The sequence below is a fragment of the Chiloscyllium plagiosum genome, unplaced genomic scaffold (assembly GCF_037043375.1).
Source record: "Chiloscyllium plagiosum isolate Xiang-an unplaced genomic scaffold, Cpla_swu_hap1 HiC_scaffold_32, whole genome shotgun sequence".
Lineage (NCBI taxonomy): Eukaryota > Metazoa > Chordata > Chondrichthyes > Orectolobiformes > Hemiscylliidae > Chiloscyllium > Chiloscyllium plagiosum.
The window spans coordinates 9039031-9053035 of record NW_028270170.1 but is presented as its reverse complement, the minus strand read 5'-3'; the positions used below and the strand labels follow the sequence as shown (position 1 = coordinate 9053035).

Genomic DNA, 14005 nt, shown 5'->3' with positions numbered 1-14005 from the left:
TGTTGCCAGAGTTGGAGGGTTTGAGCTACAGGGAAAAGCTGAATAGGCTGGGGCTGTATTCCTGGAGTGTCGGAGGCTGAGGGTTGATGTTGTAGAGGTTTACAAAATCATGAGGGGCATGGATAGGACAAATAATCAAAGTCTTTTCTCTGGGATGAGGGCGTCCAAAACAACAGAGCAAAGGTTTAGGGTAAGAGAGAAAAATTTAAGAGGGATCGAAGGGGCAATGATTTCACACAGAGGACGGTGCATGTGTGGAATGAGCTGCCAGAGGAAGTGGTGGAGACTGGTACAATTACAATATTTGAAAGATATCTGAATGTACGTGTGAACAGGAAGGGTTTCTTGGGGAATGTTGGCATATGGGGCTACATTAATTTAGGCTATCTGGCCGGCATAGACGAGTTTGATCAAAGGGTCTGTTTCCATGCTGTACATCTCTGTGACTCTCTCTGACTCTATGAATCTATCTTCTCTCTTAAACAGTTGACCCCTTATTTTTGAACAGCAAGAGGAGTTGATTGGCAGCATGATTTACAATTTCCTTTCTGTTAACCTTACGGAACAGATGATTTAAACAAATACACTACAAAAACATTCTAAAAAATGAACCTTATGAACACTAATAGAAAAACATAACTTAGAAAAATGAATTATTTACAATGGATTACAATTTGCCTGATGTTACAGATCCATCAGGATATAGTTCCAGAACTTAAATCCTGAACTCTAATCAGTTGAGCAATGAGGGAACTAACTTGCTGTGACCAAGTTAGGCCAATTATCTTGCCTCCCTCACCTCCATCCAAGGCCGTAAAGGAGCCTTCCACATCCAAAGTTTTACCTGCACATCCACCAATATCATTTATTGTATCCATTGCTCCCGATGCGGTCTCCTCTACATTGGGGAGACTGGACGCCTCCTAGCAGAGCGCTTTAGGGAACATCTCTGGGGCACCCGCACCAATCAACCACACCACCCTGTGGCCCAACATTTCAACTCCCCCTCCCACTCTGCCGAGGACATGGAGGTCCTGGGCCTCCTTCACCGCCGCTCCCTCACCGCCCAATGCCTGGAGGAAGAACGCGTCATCTTCCGCCTCGGAACACTTCTACCCCAGGGCATCAATGTGGACTTCAACAGTTTCCTCGTTTCCCCTTCCCCCACTGCACCTCAGTTCCAAACTTCCAGATCAGCACTGTCCTCATGACTTGTCCTACCTGCCTATCTTCTTTTCCACCTATCCACTTCACCCTCCTCTCTAACCTATCACCTTCATCCCACCTCCATCCACCCATTGTACTCTTTTCTACCTTCCCCCACTCTCCTCCCTGACCTATCACCTTCATCCCCACCCCCACTCACCTATTGTACTCTATGCTACTTTCTCCCCACTCCACCCTCCTCTCATTCATCTCTCCACCCTTTAGGCACTCTGCCTGTATTCCTGATGAAGGGCTTTTGCCCGAAACGTCGATTTTACTGCTCCTCGGATGCTGCCTGAACTGCTGTGCTTTTCCAGCACTACAACTCCAGAATCCCCTCCCGGACACAACATAGCCTCTTGAACACAGGGTTTTTTTTCCCAGATAGTCTATCCAGGTCCCCTGCAGTGTTGGTTCAATCTACTACCAGTTCCCAGCTGTCTCGTCACAGTCAGTGGCTACAGCCTCACTATTTGCAAGCCTGACTCTTCAATGCTAACCAATCAGTCTGGAGTACTGCTCCATCTCCTGGCTGTTGCTTTGCTCCTCTCTCTCCCCATGAGACTTCTCCAACTCAGGGAGCTTGATGTGGACACTCAGTCTGGTTAGATATCCAGCAATGCCATCTCCAATTCCTCTTCCTAGTACTCTAGTCATCCTCAGAAGTTTCCTATTCTGCAGTCCTAGCCTTTCATTCCTTCCTTCATTACCCTTTTCTCCATGACCTCTGACTCCACCTCCTCCAGCTTGCTGAGGATACTACTCCCTGCAGGAACAGACCCAGATGATCAGATGTGCTGCCCTGCTACAATTACAAAGTGTAAAGGATTTTGTTCTGTGGACAGATTATCTGAACAAAGTGCAAAAAGAAATTTGAGAAGCAGAGATCCCATACTTCTAATGCAGCTCGACTGACCTTCCAGCTTACATTACATGCATTCAACACTTTACATGCATACTAAAGAGTAAAATGTGCCCCACCTGCTCTTGCCTCAGCCCCCTGCCCATTCTCAGTAACCATTTATACTTCTTCCCAATTTACTGATCTAGTTCGCTTTAAATTAAGTTCTTGGCTCTGCATAATTTAGTACAAGGTTTTCTATATTCTGGAAACTCTCCATGCAGACCATTCTTCTGGTGATGATGTTCCCTAGTTATTGATTTTTTTTTAATATTTAAAATCTCAATCCTTTCATGACTTTTGAAAATTCTATCAGATGGCTTTGCATTCCAGTGTCAGAAGTTTTACAAATCCTCCTTCATAGTACCTCATTCCTGATCCTTGACAAATAATAGTGGAAAGCTCCCAAATTTTCACATTGATATTGAATGGTATCAAATTCCTAGCCCAGCTGATCCATGTCAGTGTTTGCGCTCCATATAAACCACCTCCCATTGCACTTTATTCAACCACTCCAGGATAGCCTTCTAATCCTTTCACTCCCTTATGTTTATCTTGCTTCTCCTTAAATGCATCCATATTTTATTTTAAAATTCATTCACAGGACGTGGGGCATCACTGGCTAGGACAGCATTTATTGCTCAACCCTAATTGCCCAGATGATGTTTAAGAGTCATCCACTTTGCTGTCAAAGCATGTAGACAAAACTAGGTAAAGTTGTGGGGGGATTTGAACTCATTTCAGAGCATAAACCTGGGGTGTAGTAATGGCATAGTGACAATACCACTAGGCCACTTCCTCCCAAAATCAGTCTCTCCATATAGCAGTGGAATCGATATTCTAACCACTGTCTGGGTTCAAAAGTTTATCCTTAATTCCAACCTAGCATTATCTACCTTGTATTTATGGCTTCCAGTGTTGGCATCTCCACATATATGTGGGCCTTATCAAATACTTTTCCATTATTTTAAAGACCCCTATCTACCCTCTACCCCCAGCCTTCATTTCTCTTAGACAGTCAAAAAAAAGCTTACTCAGTCTTTTCCAATTGCTACAACTTCTATATATCGTCCATGTCAGCATTGATTTGAACTTCACCATTGACTCTGTGACCTTTTCAGAGTTCATTCTGCTACTCACATGATTCCAAGTTTAAGGAATCCAAATAATAAATGACTGTAAGAATCCTACCTTATTAATTAGACCCTTTCTCTCATTCCACAGCTCTCCTGATCTGAAGAGCATTTCCAGCATTTTCATTTTTGGCATTTCCAATTTCCAAATCCACGACATTTGTTTCTCGAACTAATTAGAAATTGTGTGTGTTTTTTTGTATCTTGTTCCAGCGCCGGTCCCATAGATGGCCAGCAATGAAGTTCAGAAACAACACTGGACACCCTACCTACACCGAGGTGGAGCCAATGGGTCACGACAAAGAGGGATTTCTGGAAGCTGAACAGTGCTGAAATCCACGTGGGGTCAAGCACTTGGCTGGATCAAAAGGCCATGGACTTCCAAGCCATGACATGCAGAGCTGTGCCCTATTCATTTCTCAGCTACTGTCTATGGAGGATTACCTTGCAGACCAGCCCCACACCAATGATGGAAACTTGTCACACTGTTAACAGGCAATTGTATCCATGTCAGCAAGAGACATTTATTATAGTATATATGAAGAAGAATACATTACAACTGAGTATATGTACATTTATTTCTTTGAGAATCAGTTGTGTTCAGATCCATATATATATATATATATATATAATATTATATATAAGACTTACCAGGGTATAGGTGGACCTTATACAATGGAGCATCTTCATCCACTTTGCTGGGGAAGTGGGTGGAATTTTAATTTGATTTGTATAATTTATATAGTACAGTGAATATATCATGTGCCTCATCTCTCCTTCCCCACCCAGCGACACAGGTTGTGCGCTATTCTGATGCAGGTAATTTGACAAACAATTCACACACAAGGCATGACCAGTGCCAACCAGCTCCCCCCACCCATGTCACTGAAAGTATCACCTCGCACTGGGCTGCAGTCCACAGACCTGCAGTGCCCCATCAGTGCTTGTGTTTGATGCGTGTGCTTAGTGAGTCTGTGGGGTATTCAAAAACGTTTTGAGAGAAACACAGTTGAAACCATTCCAGTCTTGCCCAAAATTCACACAGGCACACTAACATGTATGCACACACCCATATACTCACCTCCACAAACACACACACGTACGCATATATGCACACGCATATATGCACACACATGCATATTTGCATCCACACAATAAGCACACATTAATTCCATGTGTGGAAGCACACATGCATTTGTATACATACAGACACATACACAAATGCATGTATAAATATACACACATACTTAAATGCACAATATGCAATTAAAAGGGGACATAAAGGGCCATTTTTCAGCACAGATCTCTGGGAATTGAGCAGGAGCAGGGAGCTCCCTGGATTCCATGACCTTTCCTGCTGGTCAGAAGGCTCTGTGGCCAATTGCTGTGCTTTTCTTGCTGCCCTTAGCTGAGATGAGATAACATGCTAGCGTCCCCAAATTGAAAGTGGGCCCTTCGATATAATCAACATACCGATGTACCACGTGATGCATTCACCCACAGAACCACTGGGGAATGTACTTTCAATTAATTGTGTAGACGGCCTTCAATAAGGAACAGCAGAAAAGGCTTGTGAGCATTCAAGTAGCATTTGTAAAATCCGAGTGCAGATTCCACGCGTCTTGTTATTGGAGTTGATCATTGCTGTAATTGCCTCATGTCTCACTTGTTCTTGTGCAAAATATAGCTTCAGGAAGTCATTTTGTATCTGTCTGTTTTTTAAAGTACAGTCACTGTTGCTGTGTTGGAATTTGTAGCAGTCTGCTTAGACAATGCAAGGTCCTGCAGGTAATCTGTTCCACAGATTCTGGTTGAGACCGATAAATATTTAGCTCTGTTCTTTCTTGAAGAAATACAATGCGATCTTTTCTGCCTGCCCGAAAGGACAGAAGAAGCCTCAAATGGATGGCTCATCAAAGACAGCACCTCCAACAGTGCAGCACTCCCATGGGACTGCCTGGGTGATAGCACCAGAACTGACAAAATGCTGACTCACGGGTTACAGTGCTACTCATTGAGTTCCACTTGACACCCATCTAATGCAGTGCTTCTACTCTGGTGATGCTGATTCACACTTGTATTCCATACACACTCACTACCCCTTTGTTCTCGAGCCAAGTACATAATTTTTTAATGACTGAGCTAGACTCTTCAAACAACCCCAATCGTGCCCTGCAGAGGGGTTTTGGTTACAAAGTGGGATTTGTGTTGCTTCTGCTGCATTGTCAAGAGAGGAAGAGAGTGGCTTGGGAAATCAGAGGAAGTGAGGAAGAGGACAAAACTAGAAGACAAAATGCTGCAAGTCCCCCTTTTGCCACACACCATCCTGACTTGGAACTATATCCATGTTCCTTCAGTGTCACTGGGTCAAATTCCTGGAACTCCTTTCCTTACAGCATTGTGGATGCTCCTACACCTCACGGATCAAAGCTATTCGAGAAGTCAATTCAGCACCAGCTTCTTCGGGACTATTAGGCAATAAATGCTGGGCTGGCCAGTGATGTTCACATCATCTGAATGAACTTTTAGAAAAGCCAGGGCACTCACTACTGTCTACTATTTCCCCAGTTGGATAACAATTTCTGAACCCAAAATTTTAGTTGGATTCAGGACTCCTCCCAACTGCAAGTAAAGTGATACAGAAATAACATTTCTCACATTAACTGCTCCCCTCTCTGAATCTTTGGCAGACCTGGTTTGACAGGGAGATAAAGACTCAATTGAATTGTGATGTGGTACAGTTGCTCTTAATAGTAATGTAGTCAGATATGTTGATGTGATACCCACTGCCAACAAACAGAACTGAGACAAACTCAACTCCCTGCTGTCAGATTGAGTCTCTGTTTTACAACATCTGCATTTGTCATACTGACATCAATTCTGATTCTGTACCCTGGAGCCCCATTCATACTTGTTCAAGGTCAGTCATGTTTTACCATTGTCTGTATGTTTTGAATCTCCTTTTTAATATTAATATTAGAAATGAAAAGGACAGCTTTCTAACACAGTCCCAGTTTATACATAACTACAGAATCATATAGCACTGAAGGATGCCATTTGGCCCATCCAAGACAATTCTGAAATAAACTGGTACACCAATGTATATGCCTTGTGTGCCCCATTCTGTGCTCATTAACATGATACATAGCCATAAGAGGATGCTGTAGCATCATAGTTATGTCACTGGGCCAATAAACTATAGAATATCAGTTCAAATCCCATCAAGCGTTTGCCACACTTGTTCTTCAGGGAGGTAGAGGTGATGGGTTTGGAAAGTGCTCAGGAAGAAACATTGGCAAATTGCTACAATGCATCTTGCAGATCGTACACATTGTTGCCACTGTATACCAGTGAGGGTGGGGGCAATAACTGTTACAAGGAGGGGGGGGGAGTGGGTCGATGGAAAGCCCTCAATGTTCCAACTCTTATCACATCATCATACATACTAGCCTGCACCAGTCAGGTTTCTGATCATATTCTGCCTTCCTAAAATTGTAGCTAAAGGTCATATCCTTCAGCAATAAGGTTTGGTTAGCTGGCCTTTCTCTACATAATAATGGTTGGCTATGTTATTATATGAAGTGAAAGCAGTACCACCAACATCTATGGCTGATTAACCCTTCCTTACACCAGGAGCAAAAGAAGGCTGAGAGATGCCACGTGGTAAAGGCTTTCTTTGCTGACACAGGGGAAATGGCGTCCCATGTTTACTGATCGGAACCACATTCTGCAAGATGGGTATACATAGCATCTTACGGTTGTGTGGCAAATCAAATTAAATTCATTTCTGTGGAATCCAGAGCTGGATTTCAATCAAAGAGTTTCCATTATTTGTTATGGATACAAAACTACAAGCTGGCCAGTGAGGGGACCAGATTTTCATGTCTCCAGTGCCAGAGGGGATTGTTTACAGAATAAAATTCACTCAAGGAAAAAAAACTATATTCCAATCCCTGATTGTGTCGGCACCTCACCTTGACAAACACATAAAAAGCAGATTAATTCCATCTGAACGTAGCCCTGTTCCCAGGGGAACCTTTGTGTCTTCTTCCATGTTGTTTAAATTTTGATTCCAATGTTTTCCAATGAAGAATACAATGCTGTTGTGCACTTTTCAAAGGACATTAATTCCAGACAGGCTCCGCTTGGGTATCTTGATGGTAGCTGTTTGTGTTCTTGCAAGTAAACACTGGACTTTTTGTCTTCTGTCTGGATGTCAGAGCAGAGTCTCACATTCATATGACACAGGACATTTTTCCCTCTTTCTTTAGAAGTCCCAATTCATGTAAAGGCTCAGCTTTAGAAGTGCATTGTCAAACAGGGGCGACTGGTCAGCAGCCAGGAACTGCCATTTGCCTGATTATAGGAAGGGAATAGCAAACTCAATCCCATCTCACTCATCCTGAACCCTACCCGAGTCTCTATGACTTAATACCAGACTAGAGACTGTACCATAAGGGAAAGAAAATTTCAGCTTCTCAAGTGAACACAGATGATGGGCTAGTTCACTAGCCATCCCCAGCTTTTTACTTCAAGTCAATCAACTATCTGGAAGCCACTATCACATTGTTCGGCAGAAATTGCTTTCAGCACCTGCACTTCTTTATTTAGACTTTGTTTTTATCCTTGCACACTAATGCTGTCATCAGAAGTGGTTCTCAAATGCAATTAAGAACACTAAAGAATTGTTAAATGATTTGGAATTAACCCTTAGCCTACTGAATGTAAAGAAAACAATTAACACAGCAAACTTAGCAGAGAAAAGCAGCGGGCCTGTTTCCACAGTGTTGGTAATCTAATCTAATCAATGTGTTCAGACATCTTACATCACACCTCAGGAGCCGATGGGACTTGAACCCAGACTTTCTGGCCCAGAGATAGGAGACTGTGTCACTGAAAGGAGGTACTGACTTTGTGGTATTATTGCGAGATTATTAATCCAACAATGTTCTGGGGGACCTGAGTTCAAGTTCTGTCATGGCAGATTGTGGAATTTGAAGTCAATTTTAAAAATCTGGAATTGAGAGTCTAACGATGACCATGAAATCATTCTCAATTGTTTGGGGAGGAAAAAGAAAACCCATTTGGTTCGTTAATATTCTTTAGGGAAGGAAACTGCCATCCTTACCTGGTCTGGCCTATATGTGACTCTCAACCCACAGCAATGTGGTTGACTTTTAAATGACCTCCAAGCAATTAGAGATGGGTAACAAATACTGGCCTATCCAGTGGCTTCCACATCCAGCGAGTCAATTAAACAAAAATGCAAGAGATCTTAGTGTGCTGGCTTGCTGGAGCCATGTGACCTCAACTTCTGCTGTAAGGGGCTTTGAAGCAGCTGTGCAACACACATCTCTCGGAGCAGCCTTTCTTTAACACATACCCTGCTGAACAAGAGAGGCATTCTGTGCAGGAAGACAAAATGCTGTGAGTAGTAAACCTTGCTTTGCTTCCTGTAGATACATATTGAGCCTTGGACACTGAGGGGAGTCTTAGAGACTGAGAGGATAGTTTGCAGATTCACCTTCTGAGCTGATAAGGAGAAGAAAATTAGTACATATCCAATGCATAATGAACAAGACTTTCAATTTGAGCTGGTTACTGAGGCAACTAAGCAGCGCGGTCCTAACTGATTCAGTTCCCTGGCTCACCACTTCAGAATCAAAGAATTTCCCAAATATTTGTTTTGCATTGGTATATGATTGGAAGCATAAATACATTTATGTCCAATTAAATCATACTTGTCCGATAGCATCAATGTACAAAGCAGACATTGCTGGAAAAACTCAGCAGGTCTGGCAGCATCTACAGAGAGAAGGGGCATGGATAGGGTGAATAGCCATGGTGTTTTTCCCAGATAGGGGAGTCTTGGAGGGCATAGGTTTAAGGTAAGAGGGGAAAGATTTAACAGGGATCTAAGGGGCAATCTTTTCACCTAGAGGGTGGTACGTGTATGGAATGAGCTGCCAGAGGAGCTGGTGGAGGCTGGTGCAATTACAACATTTAAAAGACATCTGGATGGGTACATGAATAGGAAGGGTTTAGAGGGATATGGGCCAAATGCTAGATTAATTTGGGATATCTGGTGAGAGTGGATGAGTTGGACTGAAGGGTCTGTTTCTGTGCTGAAGTCTCCATGACTCTGTGACACATGAGAAAACAGAATTAACGTTTCGGATCTGGTGACCCTTCTTCAGAACTAGTGCTAGACCCACAACTTTAATTGTCCTTTCTGTCCATAAATGCTGCTAGACCTGCTGAGTTTTTCCAGCAATTTCTGATCTTTTCCTGATTTACATCATCTGCAGTTTGTTGACATTTTTCTAGTGTAGCACCAATATATATTTTTATATTTTCTTGATTAGATGAATCATGTATTTTGTTTTGTTCCCAGATATTCTGAATAATTTCATTTTCCAGAATATTATCTGAAACAGACAAATTAACGTGCGATAATAACCCCTCAAATAGAAAATATCTTGGTCTACTGAGATATGTCACTTTCTATGCAACAGATGAATGTATATATTTGTTTGTAAGACTGTGCATGACTGCAGTTAGAGGAGAAAAAGGGTGGAAGTGTTGGACAAATTCTGAAAGTACTTTAAGTTGTTCCTGTTTTTGGGATTTAGGATTTATTATTGGTTATCATATTCAGTTTGCAAGTGTCTCCACCACCATGATAGTGGGGAAGTTTACCATAGTTCATTCTGGAACTAGAACACTCAAAACGATTGATTAATGATCTTGGCTCAATCCTGTGCTGTCATGTATCAGTACTAACTGTGCTGCCAGCTTCCGCCCTCCTGGCCCTAACCTGTGGCTTTTTAGTCAGTTTACTTCTCTGTGTATCATTAGAACGCCACATAGCCTGCTCAGCTGGGAGGGAATGTTACATTGGGGATGTGTGGGTGGATTTATTATGTTGGGTGGGTTTCAGTACTATCTCCACTGATTGAAAGCACATTGAATTGAGGGTCAAACTCAGATTTGTCACCTTTCACTCAAGTGAGAGAGCCAGATGAAAAGAGAACAATGTAACAGATTAGTTGACTGCAAATCTTTTTGCCCCACTTCTTACCGTGGGCTCGTGTTCGGTACTCAATTGGTAACTACTTACAACTGGAATCTAAAGCTTTGGGTGCTGGATTCAAACACACAATCTGTATCCTATTATTCCTTAGTGTTATGTATTGCAACATCCTTGAAAGGAATCTATAAGCAAGGCATTGCTTCATATTTACTGTAATGTCAGCAACAAAGATCTAACTCATTTTCAATTGCCCGCTCCCTGTTAAACAGCTGTTCTAATGAATGGCCCTATAGGGTACCCTCAGGCTGAAAGCTGCTGTGATGTTAACGAGCCTGGAGAAGAGGAACTGGATAAATATCTCAGTTAAGTCAAGTTGTAAGGCTCAGTCTAAACAGAAATGGCCAAATAATCCCTGGGAATATCTGATTGTTGTCTCATGTCTCTACATGACACAGGAGGCTAAGGCTAGGATAGTTTTTATGCTAATTTTATTCAAATTGGGGGAAAAAGTAGGCATACAGGACACTTGCCTTTATCATCATGACATAAATTATAAGAGCAGGAAGGTTATGTTGAAACTGTACAGGATGTACAGTTGAAGTACTGTGTGCAGTTCTGGTCACTGCACGATAAGAAGCATGTGATTGCACTGGAGAGGGTGCAGAGCAGATTCTTTTGCATCTCTTTCCTGTCCAGTTTTGTCCCTCTTTGGTTCTTTCTCCTTCTCCTTCTGAGGTACACTAAGCTCAGAGACTCAGAAAGTGGCGTAGATGGTAGAAGGAAGATGCAAAGGAAAATTGCCAGCAAACTGCAAAAGAAAAACACTGTCGCAGATGTGAGGTTTGATCCCAAACAGACAAATTCAAACATCTTCTTAACGGTAAGAGACGATAGGAGCAGTACACAATTCTCCAGGGGTGTGTGCACAGACCAAAGAATTAATCAAAAAAACTAATGGAATATTGTCCTTGATCCTAACAGAGTTGGAATATTAAAGTGTAGAATTTTTGCGCTTCAGTTGTACAGTTTGTCTATCAGATCAGATACTAGCTGGAGAATTGGGTTCTGGTTTGGATGTGCCACATCAAGAATTGATCTTGAAGCAAACTCACCAAAGTTATAGTCAGGCTTAAATAGATAAACTACATGCACAGCTTGTATCTTTTGTCCTTACTTGCATGTTAATAGCTGAAGGATGATCTAGTCACAGTATTTAAAAAGGAAACGACATCTGAGAAGGTAGCTAAGAAGAAATGAACTCATCTGATACAAGAATCAGGGATGAGGGGAAATAGCCTTAAAATTAAAAGATGTACCAGCCATAAGTGAAATCATTTTCGACCTTTTGACATAATGAAGACTGGAAATTTGAAACTTGTAGATGCTGGTTCAATTGAAATCTTTAAGACTGAGATTTATAGTTTTTTGTTAGGTATTGATATTTATTGTGAGAATTCAATGCAGACCATTAAATGGAGATATGCATCATAAATGGCGTGCAGATAATCCTCTATTAAAATACTGGAACAGGCTAGAGTATCTGAAAGACTTCTACTGATCCTGTATGCTAACGCTCAGACAGCTATGCTGTGGGAACAATTTGGCAAGGCTGGCATCTGTAGTTTTCTTGAGAAGGTGATAAGGGGCTTTCGTCTTGAACAGTGCCAGTCCATGTAGTAAAGGTACATTCACAGACCTGTTACATTTTATATATGTGTTTTGCGGGGTGGAAAAGGTGGAGAAGGAGTTGACAGGCTTTTGACTGACTTACAGTAATGGGTCAGCAATACATAAAACAAGATAAGGTGGTGTGTGATTTGGAGAGGAGTTTGGAAGCAATGGTGTCCCCATGCACCTCTGGTCTCATCCTTCCATGTTACTGTTCCAAACAAAGTAGAGAATGGGCAAGAAATTCAGATACAGCGAGCATGACAGCATGCCTGAGTTTGACCAAAGTGCACTCCACTTTCGAGCAAAAGAAAGTGAACTAAACAATAACAAGCAGTCCTGTCTCTCTTCCTCTCAAAGTATTTGGATATCATTGATTAAAAGAGTTACAAAGTCAAAGCTTTTTGTCCTGCAGTTTTGTGGACTGGGACGCAAGAAAACCAAACTTAGAAAGGGAACACTAATTTATACAGAATGAGAGTGCACTGCATTAGCAGCTGTTAATAACCAAGCATATATTAGGATAGCTGGAGTTCTTGTGGCACAGTGGTAGTGCCCTCCCTCTGGGCCAGGAAGGCCTGGATTCAAAGCTCACAAAAGGTGTATCAGAATATGTTGATTTTAAAATACCAATATTAGGATAAGTTAAAGCTGTTGGGTCTCTTGCAGTCCTTGTTCACACAACCTGCATTTCAACAATGCTTGAAACAAAACTAACTCTTTCTTGTTGTCATCAAGGTCAAGGTAGAGTTTAGGAAGCCATTTTTATTATCTGACAATGACACTGACATTATCCCATCTGTTGTAAATGCGGATTGTAATTGATGTATTCAGGCAAATATAAAATTACTTTAATGCGCTTAGCCCATTTCTAAATTTCTCAAAAGAATTACTTTTATTACGGCATAATAGGAAAATAATTTTTTCAAGAGATATGTAATAACAGTTTGCATAATACTTACGTTGTTTTTGCTAGTGAGGCCGCCCTATTAACTAAAGATTGGAGAATCGAAAGCAAGTTGTGCAGATGCGCCCACGAATGAAATGTAAATAGACCCTGCACACTTGTAGGAAACACATCCTGCCTATATCTTGGGGAAACATTTCATTACTCATTAGAATACCTGTCACGCACCAGTTACTTCCAACCCTGCTAGGCATCCCAGGACATGCAGAGTGTTTAAACTGTAAGGTATGTTTGTTTTTCATCTACCAGCTTCTTAACCAGCATTCCAACAGCAATTGCAAAGACATCAAAGCACAACAGACCTAAGCTAGCCAGTGAAAATGGTCCCTCTACTCCCAGCTACGACAACAACAACAGATGGCAACACATCTTTATTGATGCCCTGCAGTCACGCAGCCCTCCAGGATTTCTCCTGTGCTCCATCCCCAGTCTTCCTTGGTTTTCATTGGCAGCATCTGTGTCTTCAGTTTCCTAAACCTTTTGTATGAACCAGGCAAATCCTCAACTCACAAACTGAACTAAAATTTGAGGGGAACACTCTCAGCGGTTTGTGTAAAATCATCATTTTCTATCAGGTGAGAATGTTATTTGTTCCTCTTCAAGGTGGAAAAGAGACACCTGAGGGGCTTCCCAACAGCATTTACTTTTTGGATAAAGTTGGGCTTAATTGAGAAACAAGACTCCACAGCTCATTGAGTCGGAACACCGATTGAACCAGCTGTTCCTTGCAAGCAAGGAAGGTCTAATCTTAAGCTTCATTAAAACTTTGTTCCTGTCAGTGATGCAGGGTGCCAGAATTCATGATCTTTATGCAGAAGGAAAGAGATTTGCTAAGGTGCATTGTTTTAGTTCTGAGATCAAGAGAAACAACAATTCTTCTCCTTAAAGCAACAAAACAAAGATGGAGAAATCCTAAAGAGAGATTAACCTTTTTCACTGGTTAGTGAGTCAGTGACTAAAGAGTGTTACTTTGAGAATGACAATATAGGTTAGGGGCTTGTTCCTTCTTAGTGATCAGAACTACATTCAGTACTTTAGCTGTATCCTAACCAAAGTTCTATACAGGTCCAACATGATCTCCCTATTCTTATAATCTG

The 14005-nt window shown here is 41.7% G+C and overlaps 1 protein-coding gene across 1 annotated transcript in view; it reads left to right on the top strand.

Annotated features, from left to right (window-relative positions):
* The window catches only part of LOC122539786 (plexin domain-containing protein 1-like), a 276627-nt gene extending 271687 nt beyond the window's left edge, over positions 1-4940 (top strand). The window contains exon 14 of the mRNA XM_043674842.2: positions 3454-4940. Coding sequence (XP_043530777.1) covers positions 3454-3573 — 120 coding nt within the window. The 3' untranslated portion in view covers positions 3574-4940. The remainder of the gene's footprint in view (positions 1-3453) is intronic.
* The last annotated feature ends 9065 nt before the right edge of the window (positions 4941-14005 follow it).